The 23,655-nt window shown below is 36.6% G+C and overlaps 1 protein-coding gene across 1 annotated transcript; it reads left to right on the top strand.

The window, feature by feature from the left end:
- LOC128239108 (PC3-like endoprotease variant B) lies at nucleotides 1-23,418 on the top strand. Its single transcript, XM_052955580.1, has 14 exons — nucleotides 1-224; nucleotides 3,624-3,827; nucleotides 4,489-4,590; nucleotides 5,806-5,997; nucleotides 7,465-7,611; nucleotides 8,286-8,368; nucleotides 11,599-11,687; nucleotides 13,963-14,135; nucleotides 16,803-17,042; nucleotides 17,865-17,965; nucleotides 18,290-18,508; nucleotides 18,684-18,851; nucleotides 19,429-19,599; nucleotides 20,587-23,418. Exons 2-14 carry the CDS (start codon nucleotides 3,642-3,644, stop codon nucleotides 21,119-21,121), a joined length of 2,406 nt encoding a protein of 801 aa, XP_052811540.1. The 5' UTR covers nucleotides 1-224; nucleotides 3,624-3,641; the 3' UTR covers nucleotides 21,122-23,418.
- Nucleotides 23,419-23,655: the final 237 nt, after the last annotated feature.

The raw sequence follows: 23,655 nt of genomic DNA, 5'->3' as shown, positions 1-23,655 counted from the left end.
TGTATACACTATCAAACATACCGTGTCACGATTTCACTACTCGACCAAAGTCGTTGACGTAGGATATTTATGGGAGAAAATAAACCTTTAACAATTGATTATGTACAAAGGTTATTGTAATCCGTAGGTTTATTTAGTTTTATGTGGTGTTTGGTTTGAATATTCAACTCTTCCAAATACAGGTTGACATACTTTAAGATGGACTGGATTATTTGACACTACAGGTAAGAACATTCTTTTTAAACTTTATGATTCATATTTTAACTGTTTATACTCTCCAACCAGTCTTTAACTAATGAGGGTTTCTTCTTATTTTTATCTGTTTACATATATTAAAAACTCTGACGAATGAATACTTTTGTTTCTAAATACAGTACTATACATGTACACAAACACTCGTTTAACACAAGCCTTTACACTGATAAAACAAATAGTATCAGATTAATATTATATCGTATTAAAGTGACAATCTTATGTAATTGAAAGAAAGGTGCAGAAAACACGGCATTTCTACCTTATGAGACTATATCAGACCAAAGTAAATCTTTAAACATTCACCAATCATTTAATATTTTTTGCTTTTTCAGCTATTAAATACACGGTAACAATCTTGTTGTCAGTAATAAATAGTTTCCATAAATGCATTTTCAGTCAAAATGAATGTTTGTTATACATGTGTATGTATTGATTTTGAATATGCCACTTTGAAAAATGGTAGTATAATTAAGCCCCCCCCCCCTTTATGTTCATTTAATATATTTTTCAAAAAAAAATATCGAATTGTTGATGGCGAATGGTTAAAAATACATCAACATTATGTCGTCTGTAAAAAAGTACATCAACATATTGTCGTCTGTAAAAAAGTACATCAACATTGTGTCGTCTGTAAAAAAAGTGCATCAACATATTGTCGTCTGTAAAAAAAAGTACATCAACATTATGTCGTCTGTAAAAAAAAGTACATCAACATTATGTCGTCTGTAAAAAAGTACATCAACATTATGTCGTCTGTAAAAAAGTACATCAACATATTGTCGTCTGTAAAAAAGTACATCAACATATTGTCGTCTGTAAAAAAAGTACATCAACATTATGTCGTCTGTAAAAAAAGTACATCAACATTATGTCGTCTGTAAAAAAGTACATCAACATTATGTCGTCTGTAAAAAAGTACATCAACATTATGTCGTCTGTAAAAAAAGTACATCAACATTAATGTCGTCTGTAAAAAAGTACATCAACATTATGTCGTCTGTAAAAAAAGTACATCAACATATTGTCGTCTGTAGTATGCCATCATGTTGTATTCATTAACTACTTGTACTGCAAATTGTATACAAATCATGAGCAATTCCCGGCGGCTAGAAAATTATACCAATTATGGTTGGATATCTGCATATTACTGTAGGCTTTGTAAATGTTTCACAATTCTGTCATTTCTTCCCTCGTGTTTTAGATTAGCCTCCCACTCGTTTGTTGTTGTTGTTGCCGCTGTTGTTGTTTTAAATGAAATTTATCTTACATCATGATCCGTTAGTTGTTTGTGCGTCCGTCGGTCTTATCTTAAGGACAGACTCATAAAAATGATAATTTTGCCTGTATGGTAAATTAATAAAGAAATTAATTGAAATATTTGTGGGGCGTTATATAAAAAAAATAATGACAATAGTATAGGGTGAGGCATCTTATTGTAAAAGTTTCGGTCATTTGCATTCAAAAGTAAACTTGTGAACACATTTTTAATCAATTTACGCCGGGGTCGAAGGTGAATACAACATTTTATTATATGCTTTCCGATGGCTTAAAGAGATTTTTCAGTGAAATAAAATTGATATGGCACTGTTTCAAACAGTGAAAGTATCAATTTGATATTTAAACCTCGCTCTCAATTCAAAATCAAACGTCAGCCCACACAGGGCTGGGATATAAAATCAACGACGTCATTTCCTAAATGACGTAACGTTCGCAAACTTATTTGCCGCTCCACTCGTGACATATATCTTTCGGTGCTCGCTCGGTGTAATATTTTACGATTTTACATTGAAACAAACAATTATTCTTTATGTATATACACTATAGCGACATCTAATGCACCAGTCAATTGTAACCACGCCCCCAGGGTCGGGGTTATACCGGGGATGGTCGGGGAAATTGACCGTGTTTCTAAAGTGCGCTAAATATAGCGGGGAATGGGCCTTACCCCGCAGGACGGTGATTTTACCCGGGCTTGGCTGGGCCGAAAGTCAAAGTCCCGACTATTTTCCGGCCATGGGGGGGGGGGGGGCGTGGTTTAAATGGACTGGTGCAAGAATTGTATTGATCAGTTTCTTTGAGGTTAGAGACTTCCAAACAAATTTGACCACTTTGCACGCGAACTAGCAGTGACTGTTAGTGTTTAACGACACCTTCAACGCTACATATGGAAAAAAGGCTCAACTTTGGTACTAAACATTCGGCGACAACGTAGGAAAAAAAAGTAACATTCTTGTAGGAGTATCGGCAATGCGGTGAAATTGTTAACAAAACGACGATCAAGTAGATCCAGCATGTTTATTTATGGTATTTTATTAAATCACACACTATTAACAGATGGAAAATAGCAAATGGTCTGAGATGGTAAAACAATGCTTTGATTTACTGCAATTTGCTAAAAAAAAGGGAGATAAAAACGCACACTGAGTTGTAACTTCCGAATTGGTGCAATTTGCGCTGGATCTTGCCAAGTACTGTTTTCCAATTTGCATTGTAACCCTCCCGAAATATCCAACTGAAATTCTTGATCATACGATGTTATGATCGTTGTTAAGGCGGTCTTGAACACAATTAATGGTCATGAACACATTATTTGCAATAAAACAACTCTCTTTAATCAGACAGTTTACTTTCAATTAATGGAAAAAGCCCACACATAGGTACATGAGCATATATAGCATAAGTAATTTATATAATTTCAACTTTTAACACATCCTGTTTGCATTTCTTTCTCGGGGCGCTGTATCTTAGGTAAATGAGTTTTGCGTGCGTCACTATAGCGGGTTGTAGTGGTTTGTAATTTCAGATAATATTGTAGCCTTGAAGGGGCGTATCTAGGGCCTAAAATACTTGTAGGCCCGATGATTCTATGTGAGTTTTGGGACTTTGATATGCATATTACATACACTCAATTATATTTGCAATTATTACAATATGACAAAGTAATACACTCTGCACGTAGTTTGAATAAACATCTAACGTGTCAGGGTTAAAATAAAACATATTTTTTTTCAAGTGTTTGTGTAGCTTTTAGTTTTTATTGCATTTTTTCGGTTTTATTTAAATTTTATCTTTTTTCAAAAAAGTTGTAGGCCCAGGCCTACAAGGCCTTTATCTAGCTACGCCACTGAACATTTGTAGGGATTACTATATTAGTACAATTATAAGCCGTCTTGTTATGTTTTTATTTTGTTTCAGGGAATAGCAATAGTCTTTAAATTTTGATAAAAGAAATAGAAGCATAAACCATAATTTGTTTAGTAAATAAGTAATACTAGACTTTGTTGTTAATGCTCGAGTTAAAACGCCTCTATCTTTAGAAGTTATTTAACAACATTTAATATAATTCGCTGCATGTTTTTAAACCCCAGAAAAAAAACGGAAACAGAATGTGGCTGCTCACGGTGGGCGCGGCGACACTGTTCGCATGTCTGTATGTGGCCCCTGCCCTCCCTACTATGGAATTTGACCCCCAGGATCCTGGTCACTTTCTCAACCTGTTCCTGATAGAAGTGGCGGACAGTCAGACGGCCGAACGAGTGGCGAGGGACAACGGGTTTCAGTTGGACAGCCAGGTGGGGATTTTTGTTGTATGCTTTAACTATGATTTAAAGAAATTTCTACGCGATCTTCTTGCAGGTTGTTAAAGTGTACCGATTCTGACATTGTAAACCGTCCATATACCTCCGAGGTTGTTTGCGTAGAAAATGGCCGAGGTGTTCCGAATGGAAAAAAATGCAGCTCATCCACGAGCATGTCCTCATTTCTTGAAACAACGGGGATGTTTCCCTTTAAATAAAACGATAAGCATTTGCATGAACTTGAGTTGATAATTTATTGAACCACACCTTAAAGTTAATTCGCCTATAGCGGTGACATGGTATTTGCGGTGATAATTTATTGAAAGTGCATGAACGGTTATTTTTTCTTTGATGCAGTGAAATAAACCGCCAACTAAACGGTTTTTTTAAAGTTTAAAACTTTGTTGACAATAATAATAAGGAACATGAATAAAAAGCACCGTTTTGAATAAATCGGAACACCTCGGCCATTATCCAACATAATCAATCCCGAAGCTTTCCGGAGATGACCGAGTTGTAACGATTGCGTTGTGAATATTCATGACGATAGATGCGCTGCAATACTTGACTTAAACAAATACTTTATTTTTTAATCGTTTATATGCCTAATAGTTTTAAAAAGTTATATCAACACCCCATCCTTTCCCTTTGGCAGATCTCGGAACTTGGGCTGTACGTGCTAAGGCACCCGGAAGTGGAGGGTCGATCCAAGCGGAGCGCGGAGAGCCACGTGGATATACTCAAACAGGACCAACGGGTACGCGAAATTTCATATTAACTAAGGCACAACAAAACAATTTAAAGGGACCTGTTCATGTTTTTGACCAAACATTCGTTTTCGAGGAATGCATCTGAAAACACTCATTATTTTACTTTATGATATCAAAATTGAAGAAGAAAAACACTCAATATATAAAAAATATATTTTGGCTTTAGTGGGGTGCGAACCAACGCCGGTAAAATGAAGAAAAAGAGAGCAAATATCAATAAATGCTGAATGGTCCAAGCTGTCATTATCTTATTTTTAACCCTCCTCATGATTTCAAACCCTTAATAAGTAATAAAAAGTGCGTTTTACAAACCATGAGCGAGTCCCTTTAAGAAGATCTCGAGAAGTGTTTTCTCGTATGGTTTATCTAATGGCCGATCTCAAATGTATGTTTATAACTAGTCATTCTATTATCAACTGCAATCTTATCAACGTGATTGTTACACTAATACTGCAATTTTCATAACAGCTTGCAACTTGAATCCCTTTAATAGTGAATAACGAAATGCCTTTATTTTTCTGCCTGTTAATGGTACGGAAAATGAGGGATTATGTACATTTGTATAAGCGATATTTATACGAAAAGCTACAGAAACAAGCTCAGTAGCAAAACGTATAAACATAAACCCTGTTTAATGGCACTGGGTAAACGCCAAAGACAAGACAAGAAACATGGAAGAACAGCACAAAACCACAAACAGCGGGAAACAAAACACAAAATACATTATTAAAAACAAAATACAAACATACTCAGGAGCGCATTTTTTTCAAAATATTGAAAGTTTTGTTTTTGTTCCGAAACCTCGCGAATCATTTTTACCATTAAAACGCTGCATATTAATTAATATATTATATGCAGGGGCGTACCCAGGAATTGACCTAAGAGGGGGCGTAACTTAGGGGTGCATGACATGCACCCCTCCCTCTGAACCGAAAATGTATGGCATACACTGTTTGCATGTGGTTTTGGGGTTACTCAATCAAGAACATTTTAAGAATTTGTAGTCGGAAATGATGCATTATGTGCGTATTTTATTATTTGTTCTCTTCAATATTGACATAAAAAGTAAACTTAGACGTTAGAGGGGACGCGCGCCGGTCGCGCGCCCCCCCCCCCCCCCCCCCCCCCCCTCTTAATCCGCTAGTGATATGTGTTTTATCTCTCAAACCTTAAACTTAACCTGCACTTAATCACAACAACAGGTGCGATTTGTCGAGCAGCAGAAAACCCTTAAACGCGTGCGACGGACGCACAAGATACTCCATGATAAGCAGCTGGAATTCCCCATCCGGGAAGTGAAAGACAATCATCTCTTCTATCGAGAACCCGACCAGTTTGACACCCGGGATGGTCTGCTGTATAACGACGAGTTCTTTGACGACCAATGGTATCTGGTAAGAGCTACCACAAATATTAGCTCCCCTTAGCTCCATACGCTTTTGAAATAATTTATCATTGTGAGTTTTTTTTTCGAACGACGTAGAATAGATTAGTGTTTAATGCAGCTATAAAATGGTATACACGTTGATGCTGCACACATTTTTAAACATATATAATTAGTGATGAAACGATTATCGAGTACAATCGATAAATAGTCGCTGACAATGCTATGTCGGCGACAATCGATAGTGATTGTCCGAAATCGATGTCGCTAATGTAACTTCCGGTAACTACGTATTTTTTATGCGTAAAAGAAGAGTGCGGTGAATGTAAATACTTTAAAACTGACAAACTCTCCCTAAATTACAAATTGTTTTTAATTTAATTGTTTATATATTTCATAAAACCTCAATAATCCATCGCTATGGTGTAGTGGGTCCGGTCTTACCTGCAATACCGGGGATCCCGGCTCGATGCATTCTGTTTTTGAAACCTTTTTTGTATCGCTTGTTATTAACAAATTTATTTTTTTGTGAAAGTTTTATGAAATTAGGATATTTAATAAAATCTTTAATATTACCGGTTATTGGACGATAAGTTGGTTAACAAATAATTAATATGCTTTTACATGGATAAAATGCTAAGATAACTTACTTGATGCGGTGAGCATCATTTTGCAATTGATGTGCAATTATTAAGTACACGTACATATGTGTTTTGTTGTTATGTTTTTTTCATTACGCTATTAAAGACAGAAAAAGGTTATGCTTACTGTTGCAAAAAGCATGATTATAGCATCACACCTGCTGATTACAGGTTAAACCATTTAAATGATCATGGCTATACTATAAAGAATATATTCCTAAATGATATTATAAGCTTTTGATTATTGTCCGATAGTAAATCGAAATACTTGGTCCGATCGATTCGATTATCGATAGCAAATGGAGTCCGATTTTCAAACACTATATAAGTATATATAATATATATTAATATTTTTATAACGACCTACGAAGTCAATGCAGAACCACAGCTACCTGGTATTTGGACTCCAGTTGTGTCCAGTCGAGCTATCTGATTGGGCGATTCGGTCCCTTGGGTGATCTCTTGGTCTGAGAATGATAAAATATGTGTTCGTGTACTCTAAATAGCTCGACTGGCCACAACTGCAGTCCAAATACCAGGTAACTGTGGACAGAACTTCTTAAAACCAGGGAGATGTTGAAACACGAAAATCGAGTTAAACGATTAACGGTTTATATATACTTGTATCGTCGAATCATATATATCAAACACATGTATAATGAAAGTTTAAATTGCATGGGTTCTCACGTTTTTCCACGTATATGTTGTTCGCGTATTTGGTCAGCTTCAATAGCCCCGTAACGTATAATATTGCTCCTTTAATGTCAGGAAACTTGAGTATAAATACAGCAACCGAACTGTAAGGTGGCACTCTTTTATATGCGCACTATTTTCAGTCCAACCACCATCAGACAGGCGGTAAGCGGGACATCGACCTAGACGTACTACCAGTCTGGCAGCAGGGGTTCCACGGAGAGGGCGTGGTCGTCACCACCCTGGATGACGGCGTGGATCACGAGCACCCGGACCTCCGCAATAACTACGTTAGTTTATTGTTGTTGTTGTTGAATTGTTGTTGATGATGATGATGATGATGATGATGATGATGATGATGATGATGATGATGATGATGATGATGATGTTATGATGATGATGATGCTGATGATGATGATGATGATGATGATGATGATGATGATGATGATGATGATGATGATGATGATGATGATGATGATGAATATTATTATTATGATGATGATGATGATGATGATGATGATGATGATGATGATGATGATGATGATGATGATGATGATGATGAAACGGAAATTTCTATTTCTCAACGGTCTAAAACTAAACTAATTGACAGTTTGAATTTCTATTTCTCAACATTCCAAAAATAAGCTAAATTATTCTTTAACTGTCTTATATAGATGTTGTTTCAATATACAGTGCTTTCATTATGGTGATCATCATGTCAATATAGCAACAATGTCTGTTTTGTTTTGTTTCCAAACTTTCATTATACTTATAACTTAGGTGTTTTTTTCTTCCACGTTTTTATGGATTAGCTCATGTTTTATTATCAATACTATCTGAAAAATGCACTTTATTGTATTGTATACCAATATATGTTTTTCATGTATTAATGTTTGAATACCATCAGGATGATTGTAATTGTTCCTAGTATTTTGATGTGTACATGTCTGTTTCTCTCTGGCAGGACCCGGAAGCCAGCGCTGATTTCAATGACAAATCTGACAGAGGAAATGATCCTACTCCGGACAAAACCAACCCTGCTAACAGGTATGTTGAAGATATACATATATGTTTGATATGATGGTGTCCAACACGATAAGGCAATGCTTTGTTGGACTGGCTAGTTGGCGTGTTGACGTTTTGGCCCCCCGCTTTTCCGTCAATACGCCAAATTCACATTTGTCTTTCAAATTTACATGTTGCCGCCTCGCAAACATGCCAGAATGACAAATTAGGGCACCATAATGACGAAATATGGGCGCCAGAATGGCGAAATAAGGGCGCCAGAATGGCGAAATAAGGGCGCCAGAATGACGAAATAAGGGCGCCAGAATGGCGAAATAAGGGCGCCATAATGACGTATATGGGTGCCAAAATAACGAAATAAGGGCGCGAAATTGACAAAATAAGGATGCCAAAATGACGAAATAGGGACGCCAGAACGACGAAATAGGGTCGTCAAAATGAAAAAATAAGGGCGACCAAATGACGAAATAGGGGCGCCAGAATGACGAAATAGAGGTACCAGAACTACGAAATAAGGGCGCCATGATGACGAAATAGGGACGCCAGAATGACGAAATAGAGGTACCAGAACTACGAAATAAGGGCACCAGAATGACGAAATGGGGGCGCCAGAATGACGAAATAGAGGTACCAGAACTACGAAATTAGGGCGCCAGAACTACGAAATAAGGGCGCCAGAATGACGAAATGGGGGCGCCAAAATGACGAAATAGGGGCACCAGAACTACGAAATAAGGGCACCAGAACTACGAAATAAGGGCGCCAGAATGACGAAATGGGGGCGCCAGAATGACGAAATAAGGGCACCAGAATGACGAAATGGGGGCGCCAGAATGACGAAATAGAGGTACCAGAACTACGAAATAAGGGCACCAGAACAACGAAATAAGGGCGCCAGAATGACGAAATGGGGGCACCAAAATGACGAAATAGGGGCACCAGAACTACGAAATAAGGGCACCAGAACTACGAAATAAGGGCGCCAGAATGACGAAATGGGGGCGCCAGAATGACGAAATAAGGGCACCAGAATGACGATATTAAGGCACCAGAATAACGCAACAAAGGTTCCAGAATGACCACATGACACATAATTTTGTCTGATGGTATTTTTGTTGGGATTTATTTCAAGCGGGAACGTCAGTAAATTTGCAACTTCCTTATAAATGCATTGACTGTTTTCTTTTAGTTTAGAGATCAAATTCAACAATCCGGGATTTAAATATTTAAATACAGTCGAACACCGTTCGCTCGAACTCCCAGGGACCGGCGAAAATACCTTGGGTCTCGGAAAATTCGAGCCAAGCGGGAACGTTTACTTTCAGTTCAAAGAAATCGGTCTTAAACATTTAATTCGAGCAAACAAGGATTTCGAGACAAGCGAGTTCGAGCAAACGGGTTTCGACTGTGCGTTAACTTTCTTGCCAATTTTAGGTATCATGTTACTAAGTACTAGTATATCGTTGATTTTAGACAGCAGAATGTTTGAACGGTAAGCGAATACAACCTACATGTTCTTCCACTCGTTAACATGGTTTTGGTGTGTGTTGTGCGTGTGTGTTGAGGGGTTTTGTTGTGTTTTTGTGTGTATTGAGGGGTTTTGTTGTGTTTGTGTGTGTGTTAAGGGGATTTGTTGTGTTTGTGCGTGTTTTGAAGGGATTTGTTGTGTTTGTGCGTGTGTTGAGGGGTTTTGTTGTGTTTGTGCGTGTGTTGAGGGGTTGTATTTTGTTTGTGCGTTTGCTGAGGTTTTGTTTTGTGTTTGTGCGTGTGTTGAGGGGTTCCGTTGTGTTTGTGTGTATGTTGGGGGGTTTTGTTGTGTTTGTATGTGTGTTGAGGGTTTTTGTTGTTTTTGTATGTGTGTTGAGGGGTTTTGTTGTTTTTGTATGTGTGTTGAGGGTTTTTGTTGTTTTTGTATGTGTGTTGAGGGGTTTTGTTGTGTTTGTGTGTGTGTTGAGGGGTTTTGTTGTGTTTGTGTGTGTGTTGAGGGGTTTTGTTGTTTTTGTATGTGTGTTGAGGGGTTTTGTTGTGTTTGTGTGTGTGTTGAGGGGTTTTGTTGTGTTTGTGCGTTTGTTGTGTTTGTATGTGTGTTGAGGGGTTTTGTTGTGTTTGTGTGTGTGTTGAGGGGTTTTGTTGTTTTTGTATGTGTGTTGAGGGGTTTTGTTGTGTTTGTGCGTGTGTTGAGGGGTTTTGTTGTGTTTGTGTGTGTGTGTTGAGGGGTTTTGCTGTGTTGGTGCGTGTTTGTGTGTGTGTTGAGGGGGGGGGGTGCATTAATGCATGGTCATTGTGCTTTCTTATTTAATGTAATTATATCGGGGGTGCTTTGAATTATATTTTAAAGGTAGTAGGATTTAGTTTCGAGTTAATGAATAATAAAATTAAGGAGAATTGTTGCATTAATTAGTCATATAGTTCAACTATATGCCTACAAATAATATTTCTTCACTAATGCTGCCTTTGTGTTTTTGCACACCTTTTAAACAGCAAGCTTTCGATGCTATATGTAATGATATGGAAGAATTGCCAATATGTGTTTTCGTTGCTTGCGTTCCAGGTTACACTTTTGATTGTTTAGTGTTGTTTAATTGTGATTTTGTGTCGAGTGTGCACGTGTATTTAAGCGACAGAATCAATACATTTTCAATCCATGTTCATACATGTAAGTAATATTTAAGTCCGACTCGAAAACCTCAGAATTATTATTGGAACTACAAAACTTGTCTCTCTCGAAAAACTCTATGGATAATCTGTTTGAATCACTGGTTACAATTGACTGGGGCATAATTCAAAAACATGTTATATAGACAATACTTCGGTTGATAATTTCGCTCTCAAATGTTAACGAAACAAGAAAAACTGAACAACTATTGGATTGAAAATATAATTGTATCATTACATTATTGAACTTATGAGCTGAAATAATAGGTACACGTCCCATAAAGACGTACATATTAAACATACCAAACAAAGTCCAATCAAAGGACCGGGGGATTTTTCCCGTCACAAACTGTAAAGTCTCTTTTTCCATTGAACATACGAACTTTTTTCTTTCTTTTATTGTATAACAAGTATTAAGAGTTAATAGTTAATACTATAAATTGTTGAAGCAGCTATGTGGTAAACAAATTGAACATGTCGAAAACAGTGGCTCGATACAATATATATATATATATATATATATATATATATATATATATATATATATATATGACAATAATTCATTTGAATGAACTTACATGCTTTCTTTCCTGCAGTCACGGGACACGGTGTGCGGGAGAGATTGCAGCGGCAGCCGGCAATGGAGTGTGCGGTGTTGGCGTAGCTTACGGAGCTTCTATTGGAGGTATCACTGTCGAATGTTTTCTGACAATCTCGTTTGTTCAAATATCTATCATTCACGTTGAGGCATTTTATAAGTCTTATGAAAACAACACTAACATTTTAAACTACAATGTACATATCTTTCATTAGAACATCTTTTTGTTAATTAAAAACATTCAGATCCTTTTTAATTCCAGTAGATGTATCACACACAATTTTAGTAGTTAAATACCTACACAGTGTAATGCAATGAGTGAAACGCACACACAGTTAATTGTAATTTATAGCTGATCACGAAAAACAGAATTTAGGATCCCACCGGAGTATATCCATCTTTTCGTTATGCAATGGCATGTCATAACAGGAGTTTCACAAGCAAGTTTAAACTAAAAAAAACACACCTAAAAGGGGTAATAGGCTGCAGTTCTGGGCATATTCAAGTTTGTTTTTAGTCTTATGATATCAAATCCTTTTTAATTCCAGTAGATGTATCACAAACAGTTTAAGCAGTTAAATACCTAGTCTAAAATAATAGACGTGTTATACGGGATTCTTCCAATCCCTAACGTCTAAACGGGAATGTGCAAAGGGGGGGGGGGGTGTTTTAAAAATATTGAAATTGTTTTAAGTGAAGTATTTTATTGTTGAAATTGATCATAAAGAGTAATATTCATGTTTTACCATGTAAGTGAAATGTTGTTTTGCACTAAACAAGCATTTAATGCATAAAAACAAGTTGTTTACCTTTCCAATAAAACGAAAGCTGACTGACACAAACAACAATTATGCGAAGGGGAACAACTCGATACAATCGTAATAACCCGGCCTCCTCCGACAAAGCTTCGAGATAGACCTCGTTATACAATCGTAACAACTCGGCCATGGCCGAAATGTTCCGAGCGATTTAAAACTGTGCTCTGAAGCCTTGTAGGTGCCCTTCATGTATATATCGTTATGTTTTGACAGAATGAAATGAAGAAAAGCCGTCAAACTCATAATTAGAAGTTGGATATTTATTTTTTGTGTACGGAACTAAATATAAAATAACATTATCTGGTAATATTTCTTGTTTTTATGATATTTTATAGAGGCTATATGCTTTAACCCGGAATCCTGATCGGAACAACTACCCACTTTTGATACTAAACAATTTGTACGTGAAGGATTTGCCATATCAAAAATCTAAAAAAAAATCCGTCAACGTACAATTATTTGGACTATTAAATACCAAACGCAATGCGTGAAACACACACACAGTTTATTATTTAGCTGACAAAAAAAAAGAAACAAATTTAGGATCCCACCGAAGTATATCCATCTTTTCGTTATACAACGGTATGTCATAACATAGTCCAAATAATTGTACGTTGACGGATTTTTTTTTAGATTTTTGATATGGCAAAATAACATTTCACTTACATGGTAAAATATGAATATTACTCTTTATGATCAATTTCAACAATAAAATACTTCACTTAAAACAATTTCAATATTTTTAAAACACCCCCGTTTTTTGCACATTCCCGTTTAGACGTTAGGGATTGGAAGAATCCCGTATAACACGTCTATTATTTTAGACTAGTCATAACAGGGGTTTCACAAGCAAGGTTAAACTAAAAAAACAGCTAAAAGGGATAATAGGTGGCAGTTCTGGTTGTTGTGAAACTTCGAAGAGACAATATTTAAAATCATGACGCAAACGAATATGAAAAAAGAATCCAGCACGTGCCTGATTATTCACATACTATTTAAGAAAGAATAGAAAAGAATCGTACTGCGGTTGCTGTATTTCCACGATATAGAATAAATTGATAAATTAATGAATGTGTCATTTAAAGGCTTAACCTTCTTTATTGTTTGGCTTCTGGGTGTGTCCCGCTTGGTTTCGACCTACTTTGGACCCATTTTCAGTTTACTCTTTCCAGTTTATCTGTTTTTCAAAAAGTTCGTGGCATTGTGTTAGCATTGGTGTCGTCGTCGTCGGCGGCGATGAAGCAGTGCAGGTTTTTTTTTTACCTTGACCAAAACTCAAGAACCTTTCAATTTCTTGAAATGAAACATGGTACATATGTTGATAACGAGAAAACGCATATGTATAGCAAGGTCAAAGGTTCTGACTTGAATTTAGTCCTTTTTGAAAACAAATAAGGAGATGAGCGTTTGGTGTTCTCTCATCTGCGCTCGAGTTCCGAATTATGTACGTTTTCGTTTCGTCGTTCTTCTTGCTCCATTTTTTATTTCCACATTTACTTAAACTCAAACATTAATCAGGATTCATTGACATTTTTCACTCACAGGTATTCGTCTGTTGGACGGAGCGATCACGGACCAGCTGGAGGCTAAAGCCCTAATCTACCACAACCAGCACATACACATTTACAGCGCATCCTGGGGGCCGCACGATGACGGCTCCACGATGGAGGCGCCCGGAAAGGCGTGTGTGGATGCTCTTAGGCAGGGCGTACAAAAGGTGAGTCAGTATAGTGAGTACGGCTCGTCCTGGGTCTGAGAGCGTAGAGATTTGCGTCCTGAGTGAGTGGTAAGCGGGGTGTGTGCTGTCCGCTGATGGCACAATGATGGGTGCGCCTTGAAAGGCGTTACGTACGCCCTCAATCAGACGCGGGGTACAGAACGGAGTCTACAGCTGCAGTATGATGATTGGATACAAAGGAACATCAGTAATACCCTGTTCACCATTGAGGAGAAAAGATGTGACCAAGAGTTATGATGCTAGTACTGTGCACAATTTCACATTGTCATCTTAATTTATTTCTAGATGTAAATACTTGATTTACGTCATATGCCAATAGATACATATTGATTGTATAAAGTCATGTTATACAGCATATGAATATTTTTTTACATGTCCAACACAAATCTGTCTTCTTATGTAAAGAACTTCCTTTATTCATAAAGCAAAAAAAATGGTTTCCGTGACAGAGATGATATATTATGTTTCAGAGTGCATGCTAACAAATCTGTTTAATCTTTTGAACGTTTTGTAAACCTTTTGATGGATTTAAATTAAAACTGACTTGAACGTTGAATTTGAAAGGGAGTAATGTACTCTAGAATCCAACAAAAAAGTTTGTTTTGGACGTATTTTTTCTTTAAAATTAAACAAGAGAAATAGAAAACAGTGATATAATACTGCTGACAAAAGATCAGATTGTTTTTTAAATCTACATTTGGAAACGTTTACGTTGCTAAAAGCGTTACTTATGCTTTAAGAAAATTGCAATTTTCAGCAGTTTTTCAAACAATTTAGATCTATTATACTGTTCTATCTTAAATGACTCAATTGAAGTTTGGTTCTGAGACAAAAAATGAAAAAAAAAATGAAAAAACTGTCAATCTGTAGAGTGCAGCTTTAATGATACGTTCTAAAATATAACAACACAAAACTGTGTTTCCGATTGCTGAAAAAAGTGGCTGAAACAAGATAAGACCAACAATGACCCTAATGTGTGATGGTCAAGTTTCTGAGCCCAAAACCTGTCAGTGCATGTATTAACAGTTATATACACGTGTATATATGCGTTAGACTGTATAAATGCGTAGGACTGTATAAATGCGTAGGACTGTATAAATGCGTTGGACTGTGTATAAATGCGTAGGATTTTATAAATGCGTAGGACTGTATAAATGCGTTGGACTGTATAAATGCGTAGACTGTATAAATGCGTAGGACTGTATACATGCGTAGGACTGTATAATTGTGTTGGACTGTGTATAAATGCGTATGACTGCATAAATGCGTAGAACTGTATAAATGCGTAGAACTGTATAAATGCGTCGGGCTGTATAAATGCGTAGGACTGTATAAATGCATAGGACTGTATAAATGCATACGACTGTATTATAAAAGCGTAAGACTGTATAAATGCGTATGATTTAATAAATACGTAGGACTGAATATGAATAAATGCGTAGGACTGTATAAATGCGTATGATTGAATAAATGCGTAGGACTGAATATAAATAAATGCGTAGGACTGTATAAATGCGTATGATTGAATACATGCGTAGGACTGAATATGAATAAATGCGTAGGACTGTATAAATGCGTACGACTGTATAAATGCGTATGAATGTATAAATGCGTAGGACTGTATATATACGTAGTACTGTTTAAATGCGTACGACTGAATAATTGCGTACGACTGTATGAATGCGTATGTATTTATAAATGCGTAGTACTGTATATATACGTAGGACTGTTTAAATGCGTACGACTGAATAATTGCGTACGACTGTATGAATGCGTATGTATGTATAAATGCGTAGGACTGACAGTTACAGTATGGTTATTAAATACAAAGGTACATTTGTCACCTCCTTTTAATCATTGCAGAAAGCTGGAATTAGAGTCATGTTATATTAGTATATAAATAATCTTTTCAAATCAACATTTCTCATATAAAGAGCTTCCTTCATTCATGACGCAAAAATGATTTTCGAATGTTTTGTAAAGTTGAACTGATTGCATGCCAGCCAAATAAAGAAGTATAGTGTTTCAACATGGCTGCGCCCACACTTGAAAAAGACAACTCCAAAAGTTATAATCCATTATCTGCATTACATGTAAGATTTATCTACCTTTGAGCATTGTGTAACCAAAAGTACAACATGAAGTTGATCGTATAATTCTATACATTACATTGATGTTTAATTTCGACGTTAGACATATATGGGACTTAAGACAGCAGATGATTCCCGATAGACGACTTTTGTCCAAGGTCTGGTAAGACCGCTAACCGGAAATAGACCAGCAAGATTTAATTGCAAAGGATTTTTTGACAGCAGGGTTTTTGACATTTTTTCACTCGACGGTTGGGATTTTCGTAACGAAATCTGCATTTCTTAAATCCCCTGGGTGTGCCCCTTTCCCCTCTGGCAAAGCATTGAATCAATGTAGGTAAGGAAGGCATATCGTCAAAACTGGTTAGAAAAGTCAAAGTTGAAATTCAAAGTAATGTATATCAGTTTTCAATCCAGACGGCAACTTGTCATTAAAACGTCAAGCTATCTCTTTCCACGTCGAGGCGGGACCCTTCCACTGTTTTTTGTCTTCATTTCTTTAATTGCCATGAAGATGATATTTTATAAATAAACCTCTATTGTTCAATCACTCAAGGGTCGGGGTGGCCTTGGAAGTCTGTTCATCTGGGCGACCGGAAATGGCGGTGGGTCAGGTGATATGTGCGGGGCGGACGGCTACGTTCCGAGCATCGAGAGCATCTCCGTGCAGTCACTGTCGGATCAGGGCACACGGCCTTTCTTTGGAGAGAGCTGCTCGTCCACCATGATCTCCGTCCCTTCCGGGGGCGAGCACACAAAGACGGAGGAAATGAAAGCCACATACAAAATCAAAGTGGTATGTGAATATTCCTAACATTTTAAAACATTTATGGAAACAAAATCGCAAGTTAAGACTCATCGTCGGCAACCGGTACCACGGTACATTTTCCGTTATAATTCATACTGATACATAATGAAGTGTAACGGAAAATGTACCGTGGTTGACGAAGATGGTTAAGACTAAGCTATTATTTTCAATCAAAACATTAAGATACTATTTATAAGTTCATCGTGAACCTTTTTCACTCCGTTACCATTCCATTTCGAGTAAGAAAGAGAGAAGACCTAACATCCCAAAGACTTAAGAAACAAAAATGTGTCACATTAAACTTTGATCTTTATAATCAGACCTTGACCTTTCCATTAATTTTTTACATGTTTGTGTCGCCTGCCAAGTATCGCAGCCACATAGGAATTACAATGTCCGGCGGCGGCGTTGTCCATGTGATCCTCTGTGATGCCAGTATCATATTACACTTTGATCTTTATAATGAAACCTGGATTTTTCCTCACCTTTGCACACATGTTTGCGGCGCCTGCTAGGGATGGCAGTCACATAGGTGTAACTTTGTCGCTAGTGACATTTTCTGTGTGATCGTCTGCGACATCGGTGTCATATTTTGGTGTCCGATAAATATTAACTGTTAAAAACTTGGTGTTGTATTCAAACTTGTAGTGCACATTGTTCATGGTCAAAAGATGACTCCTCTAGATTTTCGGATTAAAGGTCAAGGTCATGGTTACCTTTGCTAGAAATATAATGAACGCTTCTAAAAAGCAAAATATCCGATTCGCTGAATTCTAGTTTTATAACAATATGTGTGTATGTATTTACAAGGTGACAACGGATATAGATGGCGGATGTGTGGAGAACTTTGAGGGTACATCGAGCGCCGCGCCACTGGCTTCCGGTGTGTACGCCCTTGTTCTTCAGGCCAAGTAAGCTATTTTGCTTGTTGTGCAAAATTATGCCTCTTATTATGCAAAACTGTAGGAACATATGATACATATGATACAGATATTGTCGGCCATTTCTCCCAAACAAATGAAATACAGATAAACTTATCTAAAATAGTTGCAGTGCTTGTAATTTTATTAACAACCCTCACCTGTGGTGGTTTTTTTACTGAATAGTTGTATAAGTACACGAGGAAAGACAATTAAACATAATCGCCATTGACAAGTATGGCAGAATGAAATGACAAGCTATTTTGCATATTGGAAACCTAATTAATGACCCCCTCTCCAACCCTTTTTCTCCAGCCCGCGCCTCACATGGCGGGACGTGCAGCACATCACGGTGAAGGCGGCCCGCGTCACCACGGACGACGACGAATGGTGGATTAACGGTGCCAACCATCACTTGAATCCACAATTTGGCTTCGGTATGATGGACGCGACACGCATGGTTGACCTCGCACAGAACTGGGTCAACATGCCGGAGCAGCATACGTGTGTAACGGATAAAAAAGATGTCAGCATGTGAGTAGGATTGTGCATTCGGAAGTTGTTCTCGATGGAGTTCTTAATGTAGGATTATGTCTAAAAGATTAACATGATAATATGCCAAAAAATGCACCCTAACGACTACCATACGTATTACATAAACAATGTACCGGGTACGTTTGGCTAATCTGAATTATATATTGTATTACAGCGAAATTTCAGCAGGTGACTGTGGCACGGTCGAGTTCCAGTTTGACGGTTGTCGTGGTGACAGCGAGCGCAGCATCACCAACTTGGAGCACGTGCAACTCACCGTGCTTGTTGATGTCGTCAGGCGTGGTGATGTACAAATCTACATCACGTCTCCTGCAGGAACTAGGTAATTAAATTTAACGGACATGAATCTACCTCTAAACTTTGTATTTATTTCAATTCTTTGACCATTGGGCGTTCCATTTCATTTGTATTATGAATATAAAAAACTGTAAGGGCTAAACTGGTGTTGGTTAGCACCGTGGTTAGCGCACTCGCTTTTCACTAAGGCGGGTCTGGTTCGATTCCCGGCCTTGGCGCATGTGAGATTGGTTAGTGGTCACTAAGCCGAATAAGTGGGTTTCCTCCGGGCACTCCGGTTTCCTCGTACAACACGAGACCAAACTCTCGCGCAACATCGTGCCAACGAGAGTGACTTAGTATAAGTTATCATAATTTCATTCACAATCGTTGTAATATATATAATGTTTAAACTGAGAGCTAAATGAATGTTAAGTCATGAGAACGTTGTCCAGGTCAACCTTGGAAGTGTTATTTAATTTACAGAAATATGCATATCCCTTGAAAATGATAACGCATATTTTGTAAAGAATTTATTTATATGTTTAAAAACAACTTAGACGTCTAAACACAATTGAAAACAATGATAAACACGATGTCTGTTATATGTTTTCTCCTCATAGGTCTGCTCTTCTCACCCGCCGTCCAAACGATGGCAGCGACGAGTCGATCGATTTCACGTTCATGACTGTTCACAGCTGGATGGAAGACCCTGACGGCAATTGGAGCGTCGAGGTCTGCTACAAACCCGATGATGATAAGGAAAAAGAGCCGAGGAATATCAAGTTTAAGAGGTAACTCGGATATGGTTCTGGTTGATTGTTTTTGCTTGTCTGTTATTCCTGTAGAGTCAAAGTAAATTTTATAGCCATGGACTTGGTGTCGTTGTTATTAAAAGAGTCGTTGTCAACATTGTGCATGAACTATATTTTAGGGACAACGTTTGCATTCAAACTTTGATGATATTGTAATGAAACGAAAACAGACACTTTGGAAGCTTTACGTTTTCACACAGTAACCTGGTGTGTGTGCCCAAAGCACCCTCTATTCTACAGAACAAAATACATGTTGTTTGTCACATACCGATGCTTTTGTTTAGGAATCTTAATAAAATCTTAATTTTAAAAATATTTTGGTATGAAATGAAAGAAACACTATGTACGTCGTTTGGTCTGGGGATGGTCAGGGGCGGGATCTGGTCATTTCGTAACATTTTCATTTCGTAATGGCTGAATCTTGGTTATTTCGGTTTTAGCAAGATAATTTTAACACTTTCTAGTCCAACATGGTGCATTTTGAGCGTATTTCATTACTTTTTCCTCCGATATTGACACAAGATCTTGCACGATATTAGGAAGGAGGTTTGGGCGCTTGCCGGGTACGCCACCGCCTCTGCCCCCATGGGTATAAGCTAGTAATAGTGTCACTACTGATTGTTTGAGAAAAAAAAATGCACTCGACCTTGAGTCTCGTGTGATATGAAGCTTTTTACATAAATATGGTTGTGTGTAATCTTTTCATGTTCTTTTAGTTCATTCACTGTGACCATTGTATTTTCAATTACCTGTCCTCTGACCATGACCATGTTGGCATAGGATTATAGTTTTCCCGCCATTTCGATCGTGTGATCTGTCGCATGATTGCAGTTTTTATTCAGAGGTTGATGAGGGGGGTTGGACTTCTTTCAGATTTAAAAGAAACCCAAAGACCAGCCGATTGTGATTATATTTCCTATTTATTGACAAATTTGTTAGTCTCATTTCATTCTTGATATATTGCAGATGGCAGATGACAGCCTATGGTTACCATGACAACGACAAACGTAAGTCAGTCTCCCAGAAAGCCAGGAAGCCAAGTAAAGAAGAACTGCAGAAAATTATGAATCGAGAATTCAGGGAATCCAGGTCTGTCAGCTTGAGAAGTGTGGATCAAGGTCAAGGTCGCGATAGCCGGGTCGAAGGTCAAGTTCATTCAAAAATCGATGAGGAGAAAATAAAACGAGTTTTCAATGGTGATAGTGATTCAATACTCAGTGTAATAACAGAGTTTCTACAGGGTAAATATATTGAAGAGAAACAAAAACTGAATAACTTTGATAACAGGGCTATTGATCTTAAGGGTAATGATAATGACTACCGTGATATGAATGGACGTATGGAGGATAATATAAAAAGAGAAATATTAGAAGTTTTATTGAAGAATAAGCTGGGTGATATGACCAATAGGGAATTAGAAGAGGAGGCTACAGAGATTGAAAAAGAAGCTAAAATGGTTGACCTAATTGAGGAAATAGAGAAATACTTAAAAAAGAAATAAGTTACCAATGTGTTTATTTAAGATAAATACAATGGCCAGGTCTCAAACAGAATCTCAGTCGTGGTTTGATGAGAAATATGTATAAACCATGCTCAAATAAACATTTGTGTTTCCCACTTACGTCAAGCATCTACAATCTTCTTAATAATTCCTTGCTTAAATACTTTAAGTTCAATTAATTTTACTTCAATTCATTTCAATTTGATGACGACTTTATTGCCTTCATTATAGGAGAAGAGAATTTATTGAATTAAAGATATCTCAAATTTGACTGTTTTTGTATATTTAAAAGGTGATGGGTTTTTGTATTCTGTATAGTTTGTTTTGTTTTGTTCACCAGCTTAATGTTATTTAACTCTCACGAAGACTGATATTATGACTTGCTTTTATACTTTTATACATTTTGAGCATTTTTTGTTACTATATGTTTCAAACGGCAAGGTTATATTTTAAGGGACTTGCTCACGTTTTATAGGATTTGACATCGAAATATTTATGGTGTGTGAAAAGTGAACACAATTTTTGTTTAAATGATATAAGAACATCAAAAATTCAAAATAGAACTAGTGTTAATTATTTCCTTAAAACATGACAGAAATATGTTTTACTTCTTTGTGAAAATCACTTATTTTTGAGATCCATTTATATGTGCATTGTTAGCATAACTTACTGTAACTACTTTATGCTGGTTTTGAGATCCATTTATATGTGCATTGTTAGCATAACTTACTGTAACTACTTTATGCTGGTTTTGAAATCCTTTTATATGTGTATTGTTAGCAGAACTTACTGTAGCTGCCTTATGCTGGTTTTGAATTCCACTGATGTGTGTATTGTTAGCATAACTCACTGAAACTACCTTATGCTGGTTTTGAAATCCATCTTTATGTGTGCATTGTTAGCATAACTAACTGTAATTGCCTGATTCTGGTTTTTAAATCCATCTTTATGTGTGCATTGTTAGCAGAACTAACTGTAATTGCCTGATTCTGGTTTTGAAATCCATCTTTATGTGTGCATTGTTAGCATAATTAACTGTAACTGCCTGATTCTGGTTTTGAAATCCATTTATGTGTTTTGTTAGGATAACTTACCATAACTGCCTGATGCTGGTTTTGAAATCCATTTATGTGTTTACTCTTAGGCCTAAAAATAATTGTGAGTTTACGGTTGTTGGCTAAATATACCTAAACATAGTTGGTATTCTTTTTCATATCCATTTATTTGTTTACTGTTTGCTAATTGTACCTTTACATGAATGGTTTACCTTTTGGAATCCATTTATTTGTTTACTGTTTGCAAAATGTACCTTAACATTAATGGTATACTTTTGAAGTGTATTTTTTTGATTACTGTTGGCAAAATATACCTTGACATCTTTGGTATGATTTTTGTAATTCATTAACTTGTTTACTGTTGGCAAACTATACTGTTACATTTTCTATGTCATTTGTTTTCTTTTTGACATCCATTATATATTTCCTGTTGGAAGAAATACATTAACAATCTTATTTCATTGGTATATTCTTTCAAATGTATTATGTTTATTGTAAGTATAAAAACACAGACGCTGCCTTGTCATCAGAATACTTTTCTTTTTTACCTGTTAACTGTAAGCATAATTACTGTTAGCATAATTCACCTTAACAATTTATTCCACTGCCGCCAATTGCATAACATCAGTTAAGTTTTTGATGTGCTCATAGTTATCCAAAATGTTTATTGATTGGTCAATATTTATCCAATGATAACTACTAACCAATGAAATTGTTTTATTGAGTCAACCAGCAAAGCTATAACCTGTGGACATATATCAAAGTTTTATACAATTGGCTGCTGTCGGCTTAAGTAGTTTAAGTTTTACATTGTTAGCTTGTCTGTTTTCCAAAGAAAAGTCTAGGTATTGTCATGGCATTGGTATCATCGTCTGATTGCTGAAATGTAAGCCTAAGTCATAACTAAAGATGCATTCGAGATATTCAAATGAAACATGGTACATGTACATATGTTTCCAGGGAAAGTACATGCATGCACAGCAAGCTCAAAACTCTAGCTTCGATAAGTGTTGATTTATTCCCCTTTTTTCAAATGAAACACAACAGTCAAGCGTTGGTAGTTGCTCTGTGGCACTATTGCTATTCGTATTGAACAATATTGTTAACATGTATTTTGTTCGTTGAGCCATTGTCTATTTAGAAATAGCAGAATTCTTTTTCGAAATACTGTTTTATACATTTGTTATTCTTTTGTTATGTTTCTAAGTCTATTGCAATTTCTATTAAACTTTTTATTCTTCAGATATGTTTTTGTTTTATATTATTAATGGTTTAACACACAATGCATGACAATCCAGCTTCATAGATTACTTATACACAATCGGTTTCTTAAATGATCCGTAAAAAGAGTCTCTGAAAAGTTGGATCAGCCTTCATAACTAAATAAATGTGTAAAGGTACAAAGCATGTCCACAAACTCGAATATAATCCCATGTTGTAGAATAATTGAAATAAAGATCTAAAGGACGTGTTTTAAAT

Source organism: Mya arenaria, chromosome 6, assembly GCF_026914265.1.
Source record: "Mya arenaria isolate MELC-2E11 chromosome 6, ASM2691426v1".
NCBI lineage: Eukaryota > Metazoa > Mollusca > Bivalvia > Myida > Myidae > Mya > Mya arenaria.
This window is presented reverse-complemented; position numbering and strand designations above follow the sequence as displayed.

Bases quoted from the DNA above. Each gene is read 5' to 3' on its own strand.
- LOC128239108 (XM_052955580.1), top strand. From the start codon at position 3,642: ATGTGGCTGCTCACGGTGGGCGCGGCGACACTGTTCGCATGTCTGTAT. The intron at 5,998-7,464 runs GTAAGAGCTACC...CACTATTTTCAG, and splicing joins TTGACGACCAATGGTATCTG to TCCAACCACCATCAGACAGG. The intron at 19,600-20,586 runs GTAACTCGGATA...GATATATTGCAG, and splicing joins AGGAATATCAAGTTTAAGAG to ATGGCAGATGACAGCCTATG.